The sequence below is a fragment of the Mustela putorius genome, unplaced genomic scaffold, assembly GCF_011764305.1.
Source record: "Mustela putorius furo isolate JIRA1106 unplaced genomic scaffold, ASM1176430v1.1 tig00000743_pilon_pilon_pilon, whole genome shotgun sequence".
Classification (NCBI taxonomy): Eukaryota; Metazoa; Chordata; class Mammalia; order Carnivora; family Mustelidae; genus Mustela; species Mustela putorius.
The window spans coordinates 2,723,084-2,744,761 of record NW_025421464.1 but is presented as its reverse complement, the minus strand read 5'-3'; the positions used below and the strand labels follow the sequence as shown (position 1 = coordinate 2,744,761).

Genomic DNA, 21,678 nt, shown 5'->3' with positions numbered 1-21,678 from the left:
CCAAGACAGAGAGGCTGTCTAAGAAGGCAGTGCACTCCCTGTCACCTGAGGCTTGTGACCCCAGGGCAAGCCCCAGATGTGGGGGTGGAGGGTGGGGAGTGGGACTGGACATCTTATTCTTGGAGCTCAGGAAGGCTTGGGCTTAGGCATCTGCTGTCAAATCCTGCTCTGAGACCCGCCATGTGGCTCTCCTGGCTGGGCCTCAGTCTTCACCTCTGCCACATGGAACCCCACAAGCCTGCCTGCCTTGTAGGGCTTCTCTGAGGTTCTAGAAACAAGACGGGGTGTGACACTGTAGAAGGGGGACGCCACCAGTTGAGGACAAGACGTGTCAAAGGTCACCGTGGTATTGGTAACTTCCAGCCATTCTGCTGCTCTCCAAGGGCCCCCTTTCAAAATCCAAGCTTCCCTGGGCAAGCAGGAGAGGGAGGCAACAGATCTGGTCCGCAGAGACCTGGTAACATGCTCTTCTTCTGCGGGTGGCTTTGGTGGCTCCAGGGACAAACAGGACCCAAGAACCGGATGGAGGCAGCTAGCCTCAGGTTTGTGCCAAGTTCACCAGGCCTGGCTGGAAGTTGTGGCTCAAGAGAAAATGTTTAATGCGAGAGGGGGCAGGTCGGTACAGCCTGGAGGAGCAGAGCGACCTACTGCTCACATCCCAGGAGGGGGAGGGAAGGGGGGGGCAGAAGGAGGGCAGGGGAGCGAAGTGGGGAGGGAAAGGGTAGGAGGGCAGGGAGGGGTGCTCAGGCATTCAGAGAAGATGGAGCGGCCTGGCTAGGTCATCCAGCTCGCTGGTGATGGCTCAGCGTGGCTTTGCCTCGGTTTCCTCCTGGTGGTCCCCCCTCAGCGCTGGTATAAGAGTCCGCTGGATACCACAACGTAGCCCTGGAGGGCAAAGAAAACCGTGGGCCAGGCTGGAGGCCACCTGAGGACTAATAGGACCCCCAGCTGCCCTATCAGCCTGGCTTTGAGCTCACGCTCTGCCACTCTTGCTGGGTATGTCCTGAGGACAGTCCTTTGCCTCTTTCAGCCTCAGTTTCCTGCTGTCCCTGCAAGCGCACAATGGGGACACAGCCAGAGCACAGGGGCAGATCCCCCAGTGACACAATCTGGTGGGCGTGGCGGGGACCAGCGCTGTGTTAGGACTGGGAGTCCGAACACTGAGCGTCTTCTCTGGGTGCAAGTCTCCCCAGCAGAGCCAGGAACCTCACACATGTCCTCTGCTCTCTACACAGCACTGCAGAAACGTGCTCAGGGCCTGCTGATCATCCATTCATCCATTCATTCATTCATTCATTCAACAAATCTTCATTGAGCCTCTGCTCTAAGCCAAGCCTCTGACCTAAGTTAAGCCCTGTGCCATCTGCTAGGAACAAGGCAGACCCAGCCCTGCCCATGAGTAGCTCATGGTCCAATACCATACCCGTTATTAAATTAGAACCAATTAAAATTAAATAAAATTTACAATTCAGCTTCATAGCTTCATTAGCCACATTTCAAGTGCCCAACAGCCCCCTGGGCCCAGTGGCTGACCATGGCTACTGCACTGGACTGTGCAGACTTCCATCTTCACAGAACATTGTTTTGGACAGTGCTGGTCTAGAGACCTTTGACTTTGGACTCAGTTGGCTGGACTTCTGAGTACCAGGCTGGGTCAGCCCCCGACCGTGCCTGTTTGCGAGAGTCTTGGGGAATTCCCACTAACAGCCCAGGCTCCAACATATGCCTACTGTTGCTTTTTTACAGGGTGGAGGGCAGGTCCCTCAAGGGACTTGGGACCATAGTTCTTAAGTAAGCAGGGCATCATAGCTGGAAAAACATCAGTGGGTCCCTCTTGGAGGATCTGAATAACATGCAGATGTTGGGCATGTGGGACCTTGGCTAAACTTCCTGTCCTATGCGTGTCTTGTTGAGTGAATAGAATCTTTTTTTTGATCCCAGGAGAAACAGAAAGAAGTTGTAAGGTCTCACCCTGGGCAGTGGTGACTGAACTTCCCCTGGGCCCACAACTTCTCACCACAGATAGTGATTTCAGAAGGGTCGGGAAGGCCCCCATCCCCCATCCCCCATCCAGCCTGCAGGGGGTTGTGTACAAAGCCAGACACCAAAGGGCTGTGCCCACCCTAGGGCACAGATCACAGGTTGACGGAAGCTGCTGAACATGGCCTGGCATGATATCTGACGAGGACTAAAGGGTTGGCGAGCCCTTTGCCCCAGTGTCTCTGGACTTCCTAAATTTTCCATCTCGTAACAGCTAACAATTCATGGCATGGTCTCAGCAGGAAGAGCGGACACTCCCAGGCCTGGCTAAGCCTGTGACCCCACTGCTGGTACTGGCGGGGAGGGAGGACAAGAGGTAGTCCTGCCTCCCCAAGCCCAGCCTTCCCCTGAGGGTGGAGAAAACCCAAAGACGCACCTCGTAGACGAAGACCTCAGAGTTGACATAGCGAAGGTTGACGACCTTGGGGAGGGCAATCCCCATGCCCAGGAGAGCTGCAGGAGGGGAAGGAGAAACTGAGCTCAACCCACCAGGAGCCCCACTGGGAGCCAGCCCCGTGTGAGGTCCTCGTGTGCACTGTGACACAGAGCCCCCCATGTGGCCAGGGAGGGGGGTCATCATTATTATACTCACTCTACAGAAGGGAAACCTGAGGTTTAGGGAGGAGAAAAAACTGAAAAACTCCCACCCTCTTCACCTCTGAGCCCAGGAGGTGGGAAGGTGCCCGGAAGGGAACGTGGGGCCATAGTGTGTCAGGAGGGGACCCCGGGGAACCACCAGCGTGGGGGGCAGGGCTCACCATTGAGGTGATTGAGCAGGGGCTTCTGGAACAGGGTGTCCATGAGCGGGCGCACTTGGTTTGTCTGTAGCCATGTCATCAGAGAATGCGGGAGCCATTGGCCCGCTCCAGTGAGGGGCCAGGAGAGATGGACAGATGGGCGACGCGTGATCACACAGACAGACACAGACAGACACACAAAAAGCAGAGACACAGGTTGGGAGAGGAGGGCAGGTCACCCCTGTCCTGCCTTCAAGCAGACTCCAGCTACCCCTTCTGGGAGGAGACAGAGGCCAGCACTGGCCTGACAGATGCCACACGGCCGACAGGTGGCTGGTAGACTGCCCAATGCCAGGTGCCCAGCCACCTTGCTAGTGCTGACCAATGGATGATGGACTGATGGTGGGTGGCCTTAGGGACTGAGAGGCTGGCCAGTGAAGGGCTGCTTGGTGGCTAAGGACCCAGCTGCATCACGTGGCCGAAGGAGCAGCTAGCCCCGTGGGACACTGGCTTGTCAGATTTACCAATACACTCCGAGATTCTTGGACTGACCAGTCGTCACCCACCTGGCAGGGACAAGTTGGCCGACTAACCGACCCCACTGAGGAACCAAGGCTGACCGGCCGACTGACGGCTGACAGCCCATCTGATGGGTGAACCCTCGACTGACCACTGTTACCGAGCACCCTGGGAGGAAGCTTTATCATGGTGTGCTAGCACATGGCTTCAAGGCCTGTCCTACACAGGGAGGGGTCTCTGGAGATCCCAGCCCCACACTTACATCAATGAAGCCCACATTGGAGGAGGCCACGGTAAGCTGGATATCCCTGAAAACGAAACAGGAGGGTCAGGGCTGGGGCCTAGATCTCCCTTTTCACCACACCACACGTGCTGCCTCCCAGGCTCTTCTGACTGACGCTGTGACAGGTGACACTATGATGCGTGGCTGCAGGCCCACTGCACAGAGGAACACACTGAGGCTGCTGGACCCAGGAGGCCTTGCTTACCCCAGCACAGATGTGGTCCCCTGAAGCTTCACGTTGGACATGTAGAGCTGCAGGCTTAAGTTCACAACCTGGGCATAAAGGGAGAGCAAGGTCAGAGAACACAGAGGAGCCCTCAGCAGGCCACCGGCTCTCACCCATTCCCTGACCAATTCAGGTGTTCAAGGAGCATCCGTATGTGCCAGTCCCTGCACACAGCACAATGTGAACGAGACAGACCAGGGCTCTGCCCTTGGGAACCCTCCCAGGCCAGGAGAGGAGATGAACAGTGACCAAAGTAACCAGACAGGGTCCTTAGGAGCGGGTGCCTGGAAGTGGTAGCATGGAGGGGGTGAGGGGCTAATGGGACCATCTTTCTCAGGGTGGTCCAAGAAGGCTGCCCTGAAAAAGGCCGCAACATTTAAGCTGAGATGGAAAGATGAAGAGAAGCTAGCCATGCCAAGGGCTAGGGGAAGAGTGTCCTAGGCGCAGGGTCCAACAGCACGTGCAAAGGGCCTGTGGCAGGAATGTCATGGCAGAGAGAAGGAACAGCAAGGACACCACTGTGGATAGAGCAGAGCAAGTGAGGAAAGTGGGGCAGGAAGTGAGATCTTGGGAGTCACAGCCCTCCCAGCCAGCCCCACCAGCCCACCTCACTCACCACATTGAAGGAGAAGAGGGACCGGAAAGCCGAGTTGGAGGCCACAGCCTGGACCTCCACGAAGGGCTGCAGCTGAATTGTGGCATTGGTGGTATGAAGTGTGGCCACGGGTGTGGCACCCAGCCGCACCTTGAGTGCCACGGGCATGGGCTCAGGGAACTGGCGGGCCACCTGGGGGAATGGAGGAGGAGAGAGGGAGGAGTGCACCTAGGGGCAAAGTCTGGGTGGCTCTCTGTGCATCGTGCCTCAGACGCTGATCAAGCCACCGATCATACGCAACTGGGCCACAGAGGTGTGTCCCCCTCAGGCCCCTGCCCTCAGGGGCACCCAGCCTGAACGGGGTGGCAGGCATGAAGACGGGCACAGCCTGTGTGATCTGTGCCAGGAGGGACAGTAGCTCAGGGGCTGTGGGAGCTCAAAGAGGCTCCTGGACCAGACTGGGGGTTGGGTCCTCCCCTAGGAAGCCATCAGTGGGCTTGGTCTTGAAGATGGAGAAAGAGAAAGAGAAGCAGAAAGGGCCCTTCAGGCAGACGGCAGCGCTTGGACAAAGGCACAGAAAGAGGGGAATGGCGGGGGTGAGGGGGAGCATCCCTGGGGTGGGGAAGGCACAGAGGTAAGGACAGAAGCTGAAGCCCACGGGGGACAGATCCCAGCCAGCGCAGGCCCCCAGTCAGAGAACCTCCCACCCCAGTCCCGGGTCTCAGTCCCTGAAATGACTAAAAATGTCACCAACCTCAGGGATGAGCTGGCCCAGAACGGACGTGTTCAGCAGATTGTCCTCCGACTTCTGAAATCAGCCCCCACGTCCCGACAGGGTTTAGGGCAGCCACTCCTCAAGCTCAAACATCTCTTGCCTCCCCTCGGCCCCCTTTCCACCTTTTCAACAGCCACCCTGTGTCCCCAGAACTCGGGCAGCCCCACCCACAGATTGGGCCCTGTGGGGTCTCCTTGGGCTGGGCCACAGGGCACGCCTGTCCCCCGCTCTCGGGGCAGTGGGTCCGACCCTCACCAGCTGCCCCGTGATGTCCAGGTTGAGGGCACCAGCCTTCTGCAGCAGCAGGAGGGCAGAGTCGAAGAGGTCCTGGGAGAGGCCCACGGTTGCCATGGCACCAGCGGCCCCCACATGAGCGGGCAGCACAAAGTGGGTGGCTTCCACGGGCAGGACGATGGGCTTACCCAGGAGGAAGAGAATGGCCTGTGGGGCGGGTGAGTGGCGAAAGGGAGAGAAGCGGTCGCCTCAGTAGGGTGACAGTTCCGTCCCCAACCCTGGGCTCTCAGATGCCCCCCACCCGACTGGCCTCACACCCGTGTCCGCCTCTAAATGCCATTCCACCTCCTGTCCCTTCAACACCCCTGCTCCTCTAGGAATGTCCCAGGACCCCAAGGACTCCAGAGGCAACAAGCCCCCCACCAACTCTGGGCAGACAAGGCAGCACTTACACAGACGTCCAAGGAAATGTAGTCCTCAGTGACAGTGGGTGCATTGATCATGGAGTAGCGGATCTGGGACTCCGGACCCACAGGGGTGAGGCCTCAATAAGAGCAGGTTAAAAAGAAAAGATGGTACACTTAGCCTTCTCCACCAAAGCCTCACTGATCCAGAAAACTCCATTATCGGACAACTTTGGTTAGCCAGACCCAGGCCAAGGAACAGAAAAGGAAAAAAAGGCCTCTGAGTAAGGGACCTTCAGTTGCAAAACTCACACACCCAGGAATCAGCCACTCGGTGCCTACAGACTCTTGTTAAGACAGTACTAACAGTTAGGGTTTTTGTTTTCCTAATCAGTGGAAGATGAGAGACACGGAATTAGAAGGAAGGAAAAAAGCAAGAAGGACCCACAGAAAAAGAATGGCGCTCACACGTATGCAGGCCTGGACATTTGACTAACACTGTCCCATTCAGTCATCACCGTGATCCTGTAAGATTAGGGGCCCATTTTACACACACACACACACACACACACACACACACACGGGTGCGCACGCGCACGCACACTTTGATGAGTTCAGTTGTGCCCAGGGTCATGTATCTGGTCTCCTTGGCTGTAAAACCACATTCTCTCTCCACCTAATCACACAGTCCTCCTACAGAAACCCAAAGTCACGCACCCCTGGAGCCATGCAGTGCAGAAGCACGGAGCAGGGGCTCCCCAAGACACCCTCAGGGAGCCCTTCGGGGAGGCACAGAAGAGAGTCCAGTTCCTATAGGGCAAGTTTCCCCCAAAGCTCAGCATATTTTTTTTTTTAAGATTTTATTTATCCATTTGACAGACAGAGATCACAAGGAGGCAGAGAGACAGGCAGAGAGAGAAAGGTGGAAGCAGGCTCCCCACTGAACAGAGAGCCGGACGCGGGGCTCCATCCCAGGACCCCTGAGATCATGCCCTGAGCCAAAGGCAGAGACTTAACCCACTGAGCCACCCAGGTACCTCGCTCAACATATTCTGATTGGGAAGGTTGCAAAGGACAAGTGCCTTGTGGGAACCGTATCCCTGGAAGTGGTGAGGCTAGCCAGTGTGGCAGATGAAGGCTCAGCCCCATGGTCAGGAAAGCCCAGCTTTTCCAAATGACCAAGGGTAGTGTGCATGCACACACACACATCAGATTTCTGCTGGATTTTCTATGTCTCTTCTGGATTTAATTTTATCTCCTCTAATGTTTTGGTAATTTCTTGTGATAAAAGCAATACACTATGATTCATTTCTACAGCTCAGTAGGCTGTCAAAGATTGGGGTGGTGGCAGCAGGGGACAGCTCAGAGGGACTTGAGGGGCTGGTGAGATGTTCTGTATCTCGAGTTTGGTGGTGGTCCCATAACTGTGACTCAGAGGACAGGACATGAAAAAGAATACAGGACTCCGTGTTTTTAAAATGAATAAAAGCATGAAAAATTTAAAAATAATACATATTCACTGTGAACATATAGACATTTTTTGAAGGATGGAAAAAAAATATAGCCCAAAATCTCAAATTTATTTTTTTCAGTATTTTCTTCCGCAGAGACAAAGGGCCTCCCGTCTGTCCCTCCCTCAGTAAAGCTGCAATGAAGCTGGGTGTCGCTTCGGGTCCTTCTCTGTTTTCTTTACAGAGTGCCATTATAGCTTAGTTAAGGGCACAGCTCCCAAGGCGGACTGCCTCAGTTTCTTCATCTGTAAAATGGCGCTAATGACGCTATAGGAAATACTGGCGCTCATTATACTGTATTTTGCCAGGCATGTTGCTAGGTGATTGAATGGCCTTTTAAGTTGTGCTTTTTAGTGACTTCTGCCAGCCCACACTCTAGGTACCCATGACTCATAGATACAATCCCTGAGGCCTGAAAGCCTAGATTTCCTTTACTAGATTGTTTTCAGTTCCTCAAAGAAAAGAGTAAGAGCCGGTCTTTGCTGGGAACCCAGTTACAAGACGTCCTGATGGAGATCGCCACACTGAGGAAGAAGGGAGGGACGAATGTTTATTGAGCCTGTTGTCCTCCAGGCCCTTCACCTGGCTGTCTGGTAGCAGCACATGGGAGAAATGGGAATTCTGAGCCCATTTTTTTTGGATTGAAATAGGCTCAGAGAGATGGAGTGACTTCACTAAGATCACACAGCAATGGAGACACAAGGCCAGAATTTAACTTTATATCCTCCGATTCCAGATCCTTCTCCTTGCCCTCTTGGTGCCTCCTGTTAAGGTAATAGGCAGGTTGTGGCACTGAGGGGAGTGGGTATCATGAAGGAATGTTCCCTGAAGGGACTGTGAGGTGGGCCATGAAATGTGGGCAGGGCAGTGGCTGGACATGAGAGCAGGAGAAAACCAGCGCAAGTCTGTCAGTGGATGACTCTCACACCACACTGAGGATTTTAGGCTCAGAGCTGCAACTCCCCATCTATTAATCAGGGATACTGATGCCATCTCATGGGACTGTTGTTAGAAGTTGGCACAAGAAAGCTAAAGCTAGCTTGATGTGGAAAGATTCACTACAGAACCCAACGCAGATAAACGTGGACGCTGCCGGCCGTCCCTCCCAGCTGAGGAGCAGCATGGCCCCTGCCTCCTGTCCCCACACACCCATTCCCGTGCACCTGTCCCATGCTGTATCACCGTCAGATGTAAATCCCTGGCACAAAGGAAAACCGACCAATTGCCAAGTGCAGCTCACAGCAGTCGATAGCTCTGGAGTTTCCAAAATCAGTGATGGTGACCCAGGGAAAGTGCTAGAATCCCAGGCAAAGCCGTCAGATAGAAGAAAGTGTGGTTCAAACAGGAGCATCTTCAGATAGGTGTGTGGGGAAACAGGAAAGCCTGGATTCTACTCAGAGCTCCCCGAGCACATGTTACCTCCCAAATCAACAAAGAAAGCATTTTTGGCTGGTTTGGGGACAGGCAGGGGGTCACCAGTGTCGTTGTTAATGTTGATGAGTACTACTGAAAAGAAGACAAGGCTGTGGTATATGTATACAAGGAATACTATGCAGCCATCAAAAGAAATGAAATCCTGCCATTGGCAACGACATGGATGGAACTAGAGGGTATTATGCTGAGCGACATAAGTCAATCAGAGAAAGACAATTGTCATACGATCTCTCTGATATGAGGAATTTGAGAGGTAGGGTGGTGGGTCATGGGGGTAGGGAAAGAAAAAATGAAATAAGATGGGATCAGGAGGGAGACAAACCATAAGAGACTCTTAATCTCATAAAACAAACTGAAAGTTTCTGGGGGGGAGGGGAGAGGGTGGTTGGGTTATGGACATTGGGGAGAGATATGTGCTACGGTGAGTGCTGTGAAGCGTGTAAGCCTGATGATTCACAGACCTGTACCTCTGGGACAAATAATACACTATATGTTAAGACAAATACATAAAAAATAAAAAGAAGAAGATGAGGCTGGCCTGCTTTCGTAGCTTTTAGCTTCATATTGTGAGATGAAGTCCTGATCGAGCCTTGTTTAGGCCACCACCAAGGCCACGCTTCTGCGTGGACCGTGCGTGGTAGCTATGAACCTGGGGACCCAGCCTGCAGCCGGGGAGGAAGGCATGGGCGGTGGTAGAGAGGCGACTGATGAGTAGTGCAGGTTGGCCCAAGTATAGCCCGGCTCCTGCCCATCAGGGAGGACACAGGTGCAGACCCCTTAGTTCCCAAGAGCCCCTCGGGGGGAGTGAGCCCCAGTTGCACACCGCAGTGCCTGCTCCCAAGCACACCTTCTCTGTGCTGCTGGGTGCCTTCCCCACCCTTGTCCCGAGGACCTGCCGCATCCGAGCCTCTTACGTCCACATTTTGTCTTGGGGTCTCCTTGTGGGGGGATTAGCCTACAGGGCTTTCTCCTAGTATATGCCTCATCCCTCGTCCGCCTTGGATAGGAAGATCCCCGGGAAGACCAGAGGCCGACTACTAGCCTGACAGCAGGTGGAGAGGAGGGAGAGGCTTGCCTCTGGGTGGGGGGCGTGGCCCCTGAGAAGGGGAGTGGGGGCGGGGACACTTGCAAGTAGATGAGCCTGAGTTCTGCTGAGCACACACTGAGTCAGAGGAGCCCATGAGACCTCCAGGAGAAGGGGTACAGCAGGAAATGGAATGTGAGAGCCTGAGCCCCAGAGTGCAGGGGGAGAGCCTGCCAGACACTGTGGGAGATGTGGGAGCACAGTCAGGGGAGGATGGGGTCTCTGAGTCTCCAGGCAGGGGAGGAGAGAGCTGCAAATGGAATGAACTACACACACACAGACACACAGACACACACACGCTTGCACACTTGCACGCACACACTAAACATTGGAAGACTCGATTCTAGAATTCGGAAATTCCTTGAGTTCATCAAGAATTGTTCAGTCATCTTATGATTGCTCTCCCAGAGGTCAACCCTGACTAGGGGGGATCTTTGAAGAGTCTTGGGGGTCCCAGCAGGGCTCAGGGGCCCCAGTCTCCCCTCCCCTCCGGCTCCCAGGTCTTACCAATTAAAGTTCCCAGGTGGACGTTAAGGCCTTGCACCAGGTTAGAGACGCTCAGGCACAGCTGGGGCAAGACAGAAGGGGAGGCTGGTGAGGAAGGCTCTGGGGCTGGCGGGGTGAGGCCGGGAGAGTCTAGGGTCCTAGTCCTGGGCCTGGCATCTCTCCCTTCCTCCACCATCTAGCCAGCATCTTCCAGCACCTCTCCTGGGCCCTGAGAATTCAGAGAAGCTAGGGCCCATGGGCATGCAGAAAAGAACAGGAGCAGGGGCCCACACCCAAGGGGTTCACAGCTGGGCCAGGACAACTGAGGCAGGGAGCCTGCTGCACTGGGACCCAGAGGGCCAGCGGAGGGGAAGTGCTACAGGCAGGGAAGGCAGGCAGTGGTCAGTGAGCAAGACTGGAGTTCTCCCAGGTACGGTGGGCAGCCTGAGAAGAATATTAAGCTGGGGTCAGTATGATCGAAGGTGGGACTTCAAGAGGAGTGACTACAAGGCCAAGGGTGGTCACAGCCCGGCGTAGGCAGAACTGAGGAGGCTGGGCCAGGGGAGGCCAGGCAGCAGAGGAGAGGGCCAGGTCGGGCTGAGCTGCCTTCAACCCTCGGGCCTCAGTCTTCTCATCTGCAGGATGGGAATGCTGGGGCCCACCCCCGATGGGTATGGGACAGCATCAGGTGGGTGGATCTGAGGCTGTAGGGACCGAATCAGCAGATGGGGTGGGGTGGGAAGGGGCAGAGATGGACAAGCGGCTCCCCAACTTCCCCCAGCAGTGGGACCCTAGCCCGAAGGGCACCATCTCTCACTCTGCCAAACTGTTCTAAACTCCTCCCAGATGTTAATGTGCCCCACCTCTCAACCACTCCAGGTTGGGGTGGGGGGCATGCCCAGGAAGGGAAGTTTACTCTCTGCAGCACAGGTGTGGAATTGGGGGTGGAGGGAGGTTCGGTGACTCGTCCAAATGTCCCAGCTGGGAAGGTGTGGAGCAGGATTCAAAACCAAGCCACCCCCGGCTCCAGTGCCCACGCTCTTGTCCACTTTCATTTTGTCTCTTTCAGCGGCCATGGGGCCCCTGAAAGCACTGCCTCCCCCCAGCCTCCAGCATGAGACTGGGGCTGGCCCAGAGCCTGAGCCTCCCTCCGCTGCAGTGCTCCCCCCCACCCCGAACCTGACCTTATTTGGGCCTCTTCATCACTGCCCTGGACCCTCACCCCAGCCTCTCTCTACCCTCATGGGACAACGGAGAAACAGGGCACCTGGGTGGCTCAGTCGGCTAAGCATCTGACTTCAGCTCAGGTTGCATTCTGAGGGTCCTGGGATGAAGCCCCGCATCATCGGGTTCCCTGCTCAGTGGGCGGGGGAGGGGGGCTCTGCTTGTTCCTTTCTTTCTGCCCCTCCCCTTGCTTCTGTTGTCTCTTTCTCAAATAAATAAATTAAATCTTTCTTAAAAAAATTTAAAAAGCAGTAAGAATCGCAACCTCTCCCATGGCTACAATCCCCCGTTCATCCACCACATCTTTTGAGGTTAGAAGGTCCTCCGTCCCGGGAGAGCTGGTCCTTTACCTTATTCCGCAGCACAGCTGTGATGTGCTTCTGCACCGGCACCAGCAGCCCCGGCGCCACACTGAGAGAGAGAGAGAACGAGAGAGAGGAGGTGTTCCTAAGCTCCGGGTCACGCATTCAGGCCCATTTCTCTTGGCAGAGCCACCGTCGGAGACAGAAGTGTCTTCTCCCCTAAGCCAGGGGGCCAGGAGCCCCATTCCACACCTTGCCAAGTGCCAGACACAGTACCAGCACTACTATCCCCACAGATGAGGAAGCCGAGCCTCAAAGAAGAGGTCACTGGTTTTGGGACTTGGAAGTGGCCAAAAGTGATGATGAGGCCAGGCTTAGGAGAGACAGAGAAGATGTTGCAAAGGCCAGACTCAGCCACATTCCCAGCCGGAGGGCTTCATGGCCGCTCTGAGCCCGGTAAGCTGCGGTGCTCCCTGCTTGGGCTCCAGTTCTCTGTGACACACCCAATAAAGCCCCTTCCTGATTCTGCACCTCAGTTTCCCCTCTGAACAATGGGAGATGCATGTGAGTGGTTTCTCAGCAAGGATCCATAGCAAACCACGGTTCCTTGGGGTTCCTTGAAGTTTTTATTTAAATTTCAGTTAATTAAGCATCTGTTTCTTGGTTTGCCTCTCTCTCTCTCTTTCGTCTTTCTCTGGCTGATTTATCTCTTTTAGCATTATACTCTCGAGCTCCAACCGTGTCATTGCAAATGATAAGATTTCATCCTTTTTTATGGCTGAGTAAATTTCCATTGTGTGTGTGTGTGTGAGTGTGTGTATCACCATTGAATTATCCATTCATAAGTGTTGATCCAAGCTGCAGCCCAAGCTCCCTGACTGTGCCTCAGAGGAGGTGGGGAGACGGCAGCTGAGTTTTTAATGCCGTTAACTTCTGGGCTTCCCTTTCCATGAGCAACCGCTGCCCATGAGGATGGAGAGGGCTACAGGACATGAGCACGGGGGGATTGATGCCCAGCCCCCTCTGGGGGAAAGGCCAGCTCCAAATGCCCACCTAGCTGACGTGTGAAAGGAGGCGAGTCAGGCTACCAGGGTCTCAAACGCGCTCCACCGTTCGCCAGTGGTATAAACTTAGGCAAGTCACTTACCTATTCTGTGCCTCCATTCGTAAAATGGAGGGAATCCTTACGTCTTCCTGGCTGGGCTACTGTGGTGTAGCAAAGGGCTTAGAACCTGCTCTGCACACAACAAACAGGGGCTCCAGAGGTGGGAGCCACGGATTTGACTCACAGTGAAATTGACAGGTTGACGGGTCCCAGCCCCCTGGACCTCAGAATCCCCATCCCTGCAGGGAGGGACAGCCCCTGAGGCCCGCAGTGGCCGCATCAGGCCAGCATCCTCCCTGAGTACTACTGCAATGGCTGGTGTGCCACGGGCTGCTGAATGGGGGCGGGGCACTGGGGGTGCGGGAGAGGGGACAAGTCCCTCTCCTTCCCTGAGCCTCAGTGTCCTCAGCCATAAAACAGGTGTGATCCTGGGGGTCTCTCGGGCCCCTCGTGGCACCTGGTTGAAGGCTGGAGTAGGAAGCTCAAGAAATGGCACCACAGCCTTGGGGATGGACCCTGCAGCCCAGCCCCACCAGGCACTCACCCGGCGCTGCCCTCAAACACAGGAGTGGCATTGAAGAGTGGGAAGCAGGCAGAGATGCTGACCACGGGGGTCCCGATGGAGCCTTGGGCCACGCGGGCGTCAGCCAGCAGTACCACAGGCAGCGTCAGCTCCAGGGGCTCGGGGACTCTGCGGGACACCCATTCCTGAGCCCCAGAGGCATCACCCAGCACAGCCCACCCTGAAAACTCCGCCCCCCAGTCCCCTCCCCTGGTCTAGGCCTGCCCTCCACTTGACACAGACAAGACCCCCACTCAGCATGACATGGCCCCCCCAGGGGCAGGCTCAGGGACCTCCAAACTCCACTCAAGGTGACGGACATTGCAGCAGATGGGTGTGAACTCTGGCTCCCAAAACCCTCTCCCTGTGACACCCTGGGCCGGCCACTTCCCATCCTGAGTCTCAGTTTCCTCTTCTGTCGAATGGACATGAGAGTGACGGCCCCTCTCTCTCAGCTCTGCTGAGCTTGCAGAGGTAGCCTCGTGAGTGGAGCCTGGCCCCTAGCCAGCGCTCACACAATGGCCGTGTCAGCACAGACGAGTTCAAATCAAAGAGATCCCTCTGGAGGCCCAGGCGATCTTTTGGAAATCAGACACATACAAAGTGACTGGGACACAGGAATAATTCTAATAACGACATTTACTGAGCACAGACTCTGTGGCTCACACTGTGGAAGGGGGGTTGTGATTTTAACGACAGCATGGAGCCATTCCCTGAGTTCCCCAGCGCCCTGCTGCGGTTCCCTCCCACTTCACAGAGCGGGAGACTGAGGTCCGCAGGGGTGAACACTGACGGCTGCAGGGGTGAACCCGCTGCCCAGCACGGCTGCAGAGCAGGGCCTAGGATCTTGAATTCTCACTGTCTCATGCCTCCACGGGAGGGGGGGACAGAGCACCAGACAGGGAGTGGAAGGCTTGAGCGTAGGACCTGGGAGCTGCTCGTCCCTCTCCCCTCACTCTGTCCCTTGGAGCTTCCCTGAAAATCCCTCTGCCCACCCCACCAGGAGATTCACTCACCGGAAGACCTTGAAAGTAAAATTGGCTGCCACCAACATGCGTACCCCAAAATTGGCAATGAATTTCAGGTCGAATTGGGACACACGGACATTCGAAATCTGGATCCTACAGGGTGGACACGTGGCTCCCATTAAACCTTGAAATCAACTCCAAGGTGGCTGTTACAAGCCATATCCCCACTGCTGAGGTTGCAAGGAGGAACTCTGACTATTGGAACCGTGGGATGAGGAAAAGGTAGTGAGTTCTCCACCGTAGGGGGCATGTAAGTCCCGTGGTAGTTGGACAACCAGTTGGCAGGGAAAGGGTGCAGAGAGGATTCCCACCCTGATACAGGGATGGTGCGAGATGAGTCTTGGAGGGATTTTTGTTTCTGACAGAGTTTGGGAAAGCTTGGAAGGTGGGATCCATGGAAGACAGAAATCCCCTTTGCAGCATTCTCATCAACAGCTTCAGCTGGCAGCCCTCCAGGGACGGGAAACTCATTCCTTTCAAAGCTGCCTATGCTGATTGCTAAGTACTTTCTAAGTAACTTTTCCTTTTTTTCCTAAATGAGTCATCTTTTCCCCTATACCATAGGTGGGGGTGGGAACTGACATGACAAAATGATATAAATTTGAAAAGTCACATCAGAACTCCACCCTCCAGGTGCCTGGATGGCTCAGTGGGTTAAGCCTCTGCCTTCGGCTCAGGTCATGATCTCAGGGTCCTAGGATCGAGGCCCACATCGGGCTCTCTGCTCAACAGGGAGACTGCTTCCCCCCACCCCTGCCTACTTCACTGCCTGCTTGTGATCCTTCTCTCTCTGTGTCAAATAAATAAATAAAATCTTTTTTAAAAAAATTATCCACCTTCATACGCTCTCACTGTTGGCACTTGGTGGACATTTTTCTGGGACTCTCTCTGGGACACAGGCTGACCTAGATCCTGCTTCTGTTTGCTCGACAGACCCCTTTGGATAGAGTCCCACTTCTGCTAGCAAGCACACTCGGTGCTGTGGGTCAACAGTCACGTGGGACCAAGCCTGAAACACTGAGTAATCCTTGACTGTCGGGTGTGTCCGTTGTCATCCTGGTTCACCATCCGCAAGAGCTGTGCTCCATTCCTACCCTCGGGTCCCCGCCCCTGGGGGTCTCCACCCCAGCTGTTGGTTGGTCCGCCCAGTGTCTGAATGTTTTAAAGGTTTTTAAATTAGTTGTCATCATTCAGAACTTGGTAGATTTTAAATATATATATGACTTCTCTTGGGAACCCAGAGACCCAACAATAGTGAGTCTGTTCCCACATGGCTGGGGACAACTCCCTCGGCCCTTGGATCTGAGTTCGAGATGGCCCCCATCTCCCTTGGCCTTTGAGTCTCTGTGGGGGGTGCTTAGGCTCCAATTTGTGTCTAAATTTAGTGTCTCATTTTTGGAAAAAGTAGCCAAGGGTCCTGCCAGCCCTGGGGACCCAAGAGCTACAGTCTTGTGCCCTGGAGGCAAGATTAATTCAAAGGCACCAGGCTCCCCCTGCCCCCAAGTCTCCATCTCCGTCTCACCTCCTTGATCATCTGTGACCACTCACGTAAGGGGTGGGAGGGAAGGCCTCATCCAGCTGTTGGGAAACGCTCCCTCCTATGTGGGGTACTCATCATGGGGAGGTGGGCAGCAGGCTGAAGCATTTTCCCCCCTAGGTGGGAGCACTCACCTGGTGGGCTGGTGCACCTCTCCATTCCAGTCCAAGAAATACGGGACCGTGACCTTCAGGGCCTGCTGGAGAGGGGCTCTGCCGATTTCTGACACTGTGGGGCCAGAGCAGGATAAGGTCAGGCTGTCCGCCAGGGCCACCAAGCAAAGCCACACGACCCTCCACCATCTGCCCCTCATCTTGGGCGGGGAGGGTACAGAGGCTGGAAGGGTCACCCTGGCCCTTGGATGGGGACGGGGCGGGAGTAACAGCAGGGTTCCCGGGAGGCCATCACAGGGACATCACTCCCACTCGGCTTCTGCCTTTCCAAATCTTACTTGTCTGCCCCGCTCCTCAAACACAAGAGCATCCTTTGCTCTTTTGTGAGACTCTGATCCAATCCCATCTCTTCAGGAGCCTTCCCCAAGTCCCCAAGCAGAAGGAGCATTTCCCAGTAGAGGGGGGCAGAAGATGGGGGTGCTATTCTGAAGGCCAGAGTTTGAGGACTCTGGAGTCCCTCAGATCCTGGGTACCAATCCCAGCTCTGCTACTCACTACTGATGTGGCTGCTCTGTGCCTCAGTTTCCCCTTCTGTAAACTTCCAGTGATTTTTGATGGTGCCCATCCCATAGTGTCTCCTTAAAGCCTCAGGGCACAGTGGATGCTGGCTGTTACTGTCGCTATTTACTGTGTAATAATAACGACTGTCTCTTCTCTAGCTCCCCCTTTGGGCTAAACACTGTTCTGAGAGATGTAGCTGCGACCCTGTGCCTGGTTTACCGAGAGGTGAAGACACCCGGCAAAGGCGAAGTTGGATAGGCAGAGGCGCCCGGCGCCTGAGCCCTGGACTTCCTCACACACCTGTGCTTCTAGGCGAGGGAGGTGCTAACTAAGCAATTTAACACGAGTGGAATGAAGACAAGGGGTGACGGGGTGGGAAGGAAGCACCAAATGAAGAGTCCAGAGCCCTGAACTTCACTCAGACTCACTATGGGAACCGGCGAGTCACTGCACCTCTCTGGGCCTTAGTTTGCTTAGAACCTGGAGCAGGGAGCCCGTGGTCTCTATGTTGTCGATAGCCCTCCCCAGCCTGGGCTTCTGTGGCTAAACCAAGACTCACACCCAGGCCCCTGGACTCCACTGACAGTGCTCCCCTAACACAGGGCTTCAAGTCTAGGACTTGCGAGATGGGATTGGAAAAACGCTGTTGAAGAAGCCACCCAGCCCCACCTTAGAAAGAGGTGTGTGCGGCCTGGGCCTCCCGCTGGATTTCCACCAAGAACATAGGCAGGTGCACCTGGGATGGCTCGCTGGAGACAAAGGAGCCTCACAGAGGACGGACAGAGGGAGGCTGGCCAGCGGAAGGCAGAAGGCCTTGTGTCCCTGCCTGTCGCTTCCGTGAATGGCACCATGTGCCAGACATGGACTAACATGAGTCACTAACACGGGTCACTGACTCCTCTTCACTGCCTGCTTCTCTGCCCGGATACAAGGTCCTGGAGGCTGTGTGTGCGCCACAGGGATGCTGCTGCCTCAATGCTCCGTGGCCTGGGCCACCAAAAGCCTCTTCTGCGGGCTGACTTGAGTGCCTCACCCTGTAATCTGAGTTTGATCCAGTCTTGGGGGAAGTGACTTCTGATTTCTCACCCCTGACCCAACTTTGGTGGGATCCTGGTGGCAACCGGGGGAAGCTTTTGTCCCTCCCTGGATCTAAGTTTTCTCATTGTGCCTTCCTCCAGGGACTGGGCAGGTCTTAGAAGGAAGGATGGGGCAGTGTCGTAGGATAAAGACCTTGCCCGAGGGGCCCAGAGAAGGGCTGGTCTTCTCCCTGTGACCCGACAGAGATCTAGGTCCGGGAACTCCCTCCTGGCCTGTGCTAGACCCTTCCCCCATCATGCATGTGCACACACCAACCCTGCCGGGCACACACGCATGGACACCCCCAGGGAATGTGGCCACACCCGTATACACACACCCAGACACATACCATGGCATGGTGGACACGGTTAGACACCCTCCCCGACACTCAAGGACACACATGGGCACATCCCCATGAATTTGCACTTGTACCCAGACAACACGAGCAAGAGTAGTCAGTCAAACCAAACCATGCCCACACCACAGAGACACGTGAGCACAACCACCCACGCACGCCAGCACAGGGGACGTGACCATGCTCCCATGCGGGCATTCACTTCGTGTTTGCCGAATGGCACTTTGTCAGATCTTGTCTGGGGGCCAGGGACACAACAGCGCATAAGATAAAATCCAGGTCCTCATGGGGCTTTTGGGGTCATGGACACACATACACATACACACACCCTTGAGGCCATATCCATGCCCTCGCTCAGACACCCAGGGCACAGGCGAGCGGCATGTCTCTTACCGTAGCCCAGCACGGCCTTGTTGAGTCTGATCACGGTGCCCGGCAGGGAAGTGCCAACCACCGGCAGCAGCAGCGCTAGCAGCAGACCCAGCCCGAGCGCCCGAGCCATGGCTGTCCTGGCTACTGTCCCCCGAGATCTGTGGGCTGGGGTGGGGACAATATCAGAGAGCTTGTCCACGACGTGCCCCCACTCCAGGCTGCTTGAACCCCACCCCCACTTGGAGGTCGCAAGGCCTGCATGGTGATACCAGCCCTGTCTGAGAACCCCCACGTCAGTGCCACGTCTCTGCATCAAGAAAGATCGCCCACCCTGCCTGCTTCCTCAGGAACCCCAGGGAGATTCGGTCTGGAAGTGAGACCCAAGACTCAGAGAAGATGGGACCTTGCCTGAGGCCACAGAGCAAACTAGAGCCAGCTGTAGGATGAGGTTCCTGGGGAGGTAGGCTGAGAGCCGCTTCCTGCCCTGAGGAGAGAGCCCAGGCCCACCACCCCAAGGCCTGGGGCTATGTTTCCTGATGCCGGGGGTCCAGCCCATGTGACAGCCCCTCCTAGTGTCCCCGCGGTTCAAACCCACCCAGAGGAGGACCCAGGGGAGCTCTGATCTTCGTCTCGTCCTATACCAGGTGAGGAATGTCCTAAAAGCGGACCTCTGCCTCCCCTCCCCCCCAACCCTTCCAACCCAGCCCAGCCTGGTAGGCAGGTCTGCGTCTGACTCAGGTGTGAGGGCCCAGTGCTGAGATGGGCTAGTGGAGGCCCAGCAAAGTGGCACTTGCCCAAAGTCCCCAAATAAGACCAGGAATGGACCCTTCTGTAGAAGGCGGTCTTAAGTAGTATTCCCATTGAACAGATGGGGAAGTCGAGGCTCCTTCCTGGAGGAGTGCCAGCCACATCCCCATTCCTACCTCAGGTGGTTTCCTGGGACAGGTGGATTCTCAGCCCCAGCCAAGGCCTCCTGAGCCCCCTGGCAGGTGCGTAAGCTGCTTTATGAAGCTCCTGGGTGTGCAGGACCCGCTGCAAAGGGACCCAGGGAGGGGCGGGTTTGCTTGTGGTTGCGAGTGTTTTCCCTGCAAACATGGCCTTTGTCAAAATGTTTCATCCTTATATGTGTGATGGGCCTGCCACGTAACCAGACTGCTGCCAATGGCTACAAGACCCTGGGGATGGGCCACTCTGGGGCCTCCTAGGCCAGGAGATCTGCGGAAAGAGGCCTGCTCTTTGGGGGTCCCCCTCATCACCCCAACCAGGCCTGGCCTGGCTCCAGAGGACATGGCTGCCCCAGGCCAGGGGGCTAACTCACTAACCTCTCCAGCCTGGTGCCTCTAAGCAGTCAGAAACGTGACCCTTTTAGGAGGAACAGGAGGCTAACTGAGCCCTAGTCCCAGCCACTGACTGAGCCCTGCCCCTGGTCACACACCGAGCCCTGACTCAAAGGGCAACAGACGAGAGGGTTGTCTATGTGTTTGTGCATTTACTGTGCACAGAAAGCAATAGCGTAATGGCAGGGAGAGCCCGTCTGTCCCTCTGCATGGCTCAGCTGGAGCATAGGCACAAAGGGACTTGGAGCCTTCCCCCACCTCCAGAGCACTTCATGGCTCCCACCGACTCCATATAGCCCCTATGCCAGGCCCAGAGGCCACGCCCATCCTGTGTTGGATCCCCACTAGGGTCCACAGAACTGCCAGGGACCACAGACACCAGCAAGCCCTCCCCTCAGAGCACGGAGCCCCCCTGCCCAGCGCTCCCTCACACCCTACTCCTGGCCTCCTGGCCCTCCCCGTGGCTGGGGCAAACAGCAGGCTCGGTGGGAAAGAGCACAAATATTGACCAAAGCCACTCTTGGTGTTTGCTCTTGGCATGAATACTTCCTCTTCCTCGACATATCCAGTGTGGGGCGCAGTGACTGACAGCCCGCGGACACAAAGGAGGGAGATTCTCAGCCCCTTCTCCCTACAGCAGTGGCCAGCATGGTTGGGTGAGCGCCTAAGACATGCAAGGCTCTCCACCAGCCGCTTTTGTCCTCCTCCCCCAGGACAGGAGTGGTTCTGTTCACCTCTAGAACCAGTGCCTGGAACACACCAGATGCTCAGTGAGTATCTGTTGAATGAATGGATGAATGAATGAATGAACAACTGAAAGGCCCTTGTACCAATTCTGGGGGCAGCATTTCAGGGCTTCCCCTTCACTGAAGATTCTCAGAGGTACCATATGAGTTTCCTATTGCTGCTATAACAAATTGCTACAAACGCAGTGACTTAAAACACAAACTTATTTTCTTATATTTCTGGAAGTCAGAAGTCCAGCATGGATGTGGCTTAGCGGAAATCAAGGTATTGGCAGGACTTTGTTCCTTTCTGAAACTCTAAGGGAGGATTTGCTTCCCTGCCTTTTCCAGCTGCCGGAGGCTGCTTTCACGGGCTGCCTTAAGGCCTCATCACCTTCAAACCAGCAAGTTGGGGCTGAGGGTTCCTCATGCTTCCATCCATGTCCCTTCTGCCTCCCTCTTCCATTTACAGACCCTTCTGGGATAAGCCAGAATATTCTTCTATCTCAAGATCAGCTGATTAGCGACCTTAATCCCATCTGCAAGCCCCAGATCATCTTTGTTCTGTAACCTAACACAGTTCCACGTTCAGGTTCTAGTATGCAGGCCTTCCTGAGGGGCAAATCTTTGCCTTGTAGGCTAAGTTGGCCCACAGCAACTTAGCCTACAATTTCAGCAACTGCCACCCAGGGGCAAAAGGAGTTCCTTTTAGCTTCACAATCCAAATAAACTCTCCATCGGCAGGGCTGACGGAAAAAAAACATAGCCAGACATTTCCACCCTGTTGTGCTTTTATTTGTCTCCAGGAAATGCAGAATTTTATTAAAATAACAGCATATGCAATATTCTGTGTTCTGCAAAATGTTCAGCAGTGAGCAGACCCACATATAAGATGCCTTGAAGCGTAGCCTAAGCAGGTGGCAAGTCTGGGAAGCTTGGAGCAGGGAAGGAGCTGGGGGGTGAGGGGCACAAAGAAAGCCTGGTCTGGGTATTAGAGCCTCCGCTCTGCTCCTGCCCAGCCGCTGAGATCCTGGCATGACCCTTCCTGGCCT

The 21,678-nt window shown here is 55.3% G+C and overlaps 1 protein-coding gene across 1 annotated transcript; it reads right to left on the bottom strand.

Annotated features, from left to right (window-relative positions):
* Window positions 1-575: 575 nt before the first annotated feature.
* On the bottom strand, window positions 576-19,642 carry BPIFB2 (BPI fold containing family B member 2). The gene is made up of 16 exons (XM_004746630.3): window positions 19,488-19,642; window positions 18,586-18,729; window positions 16,221-16,314; window positions 14,538-14,642; window positions 13,504-13,650; window positions 11,903-11,963; window positions 10,350-10,410; window positions 5,862-5,953; window positions 5,431-5,616; window positions 5,155-5,208; window positions 4,422-4,592; window positions 3,785-3,852; window positions 3,559-3,604; window positions 2,799-2,862; window positions 2,417-2,493; window positions 576-885 (listed from the first exon to the last, which is right to left on the bottom strand). Exons 2-16 carry the CDS (start codon window positions 18,692-18,694, stop codon window positions 844-846), a joined length of 1,377 nt encoding a protein of 458 aa, XP_004746687.1. The 5' UTR covers window positions 18,695-18,729; window positions 19,488-19,642; the 3' UTR covers window positions 576-843.
* Window positions 19,643-21,678: the final 2,036 nt, after the last annotated feature.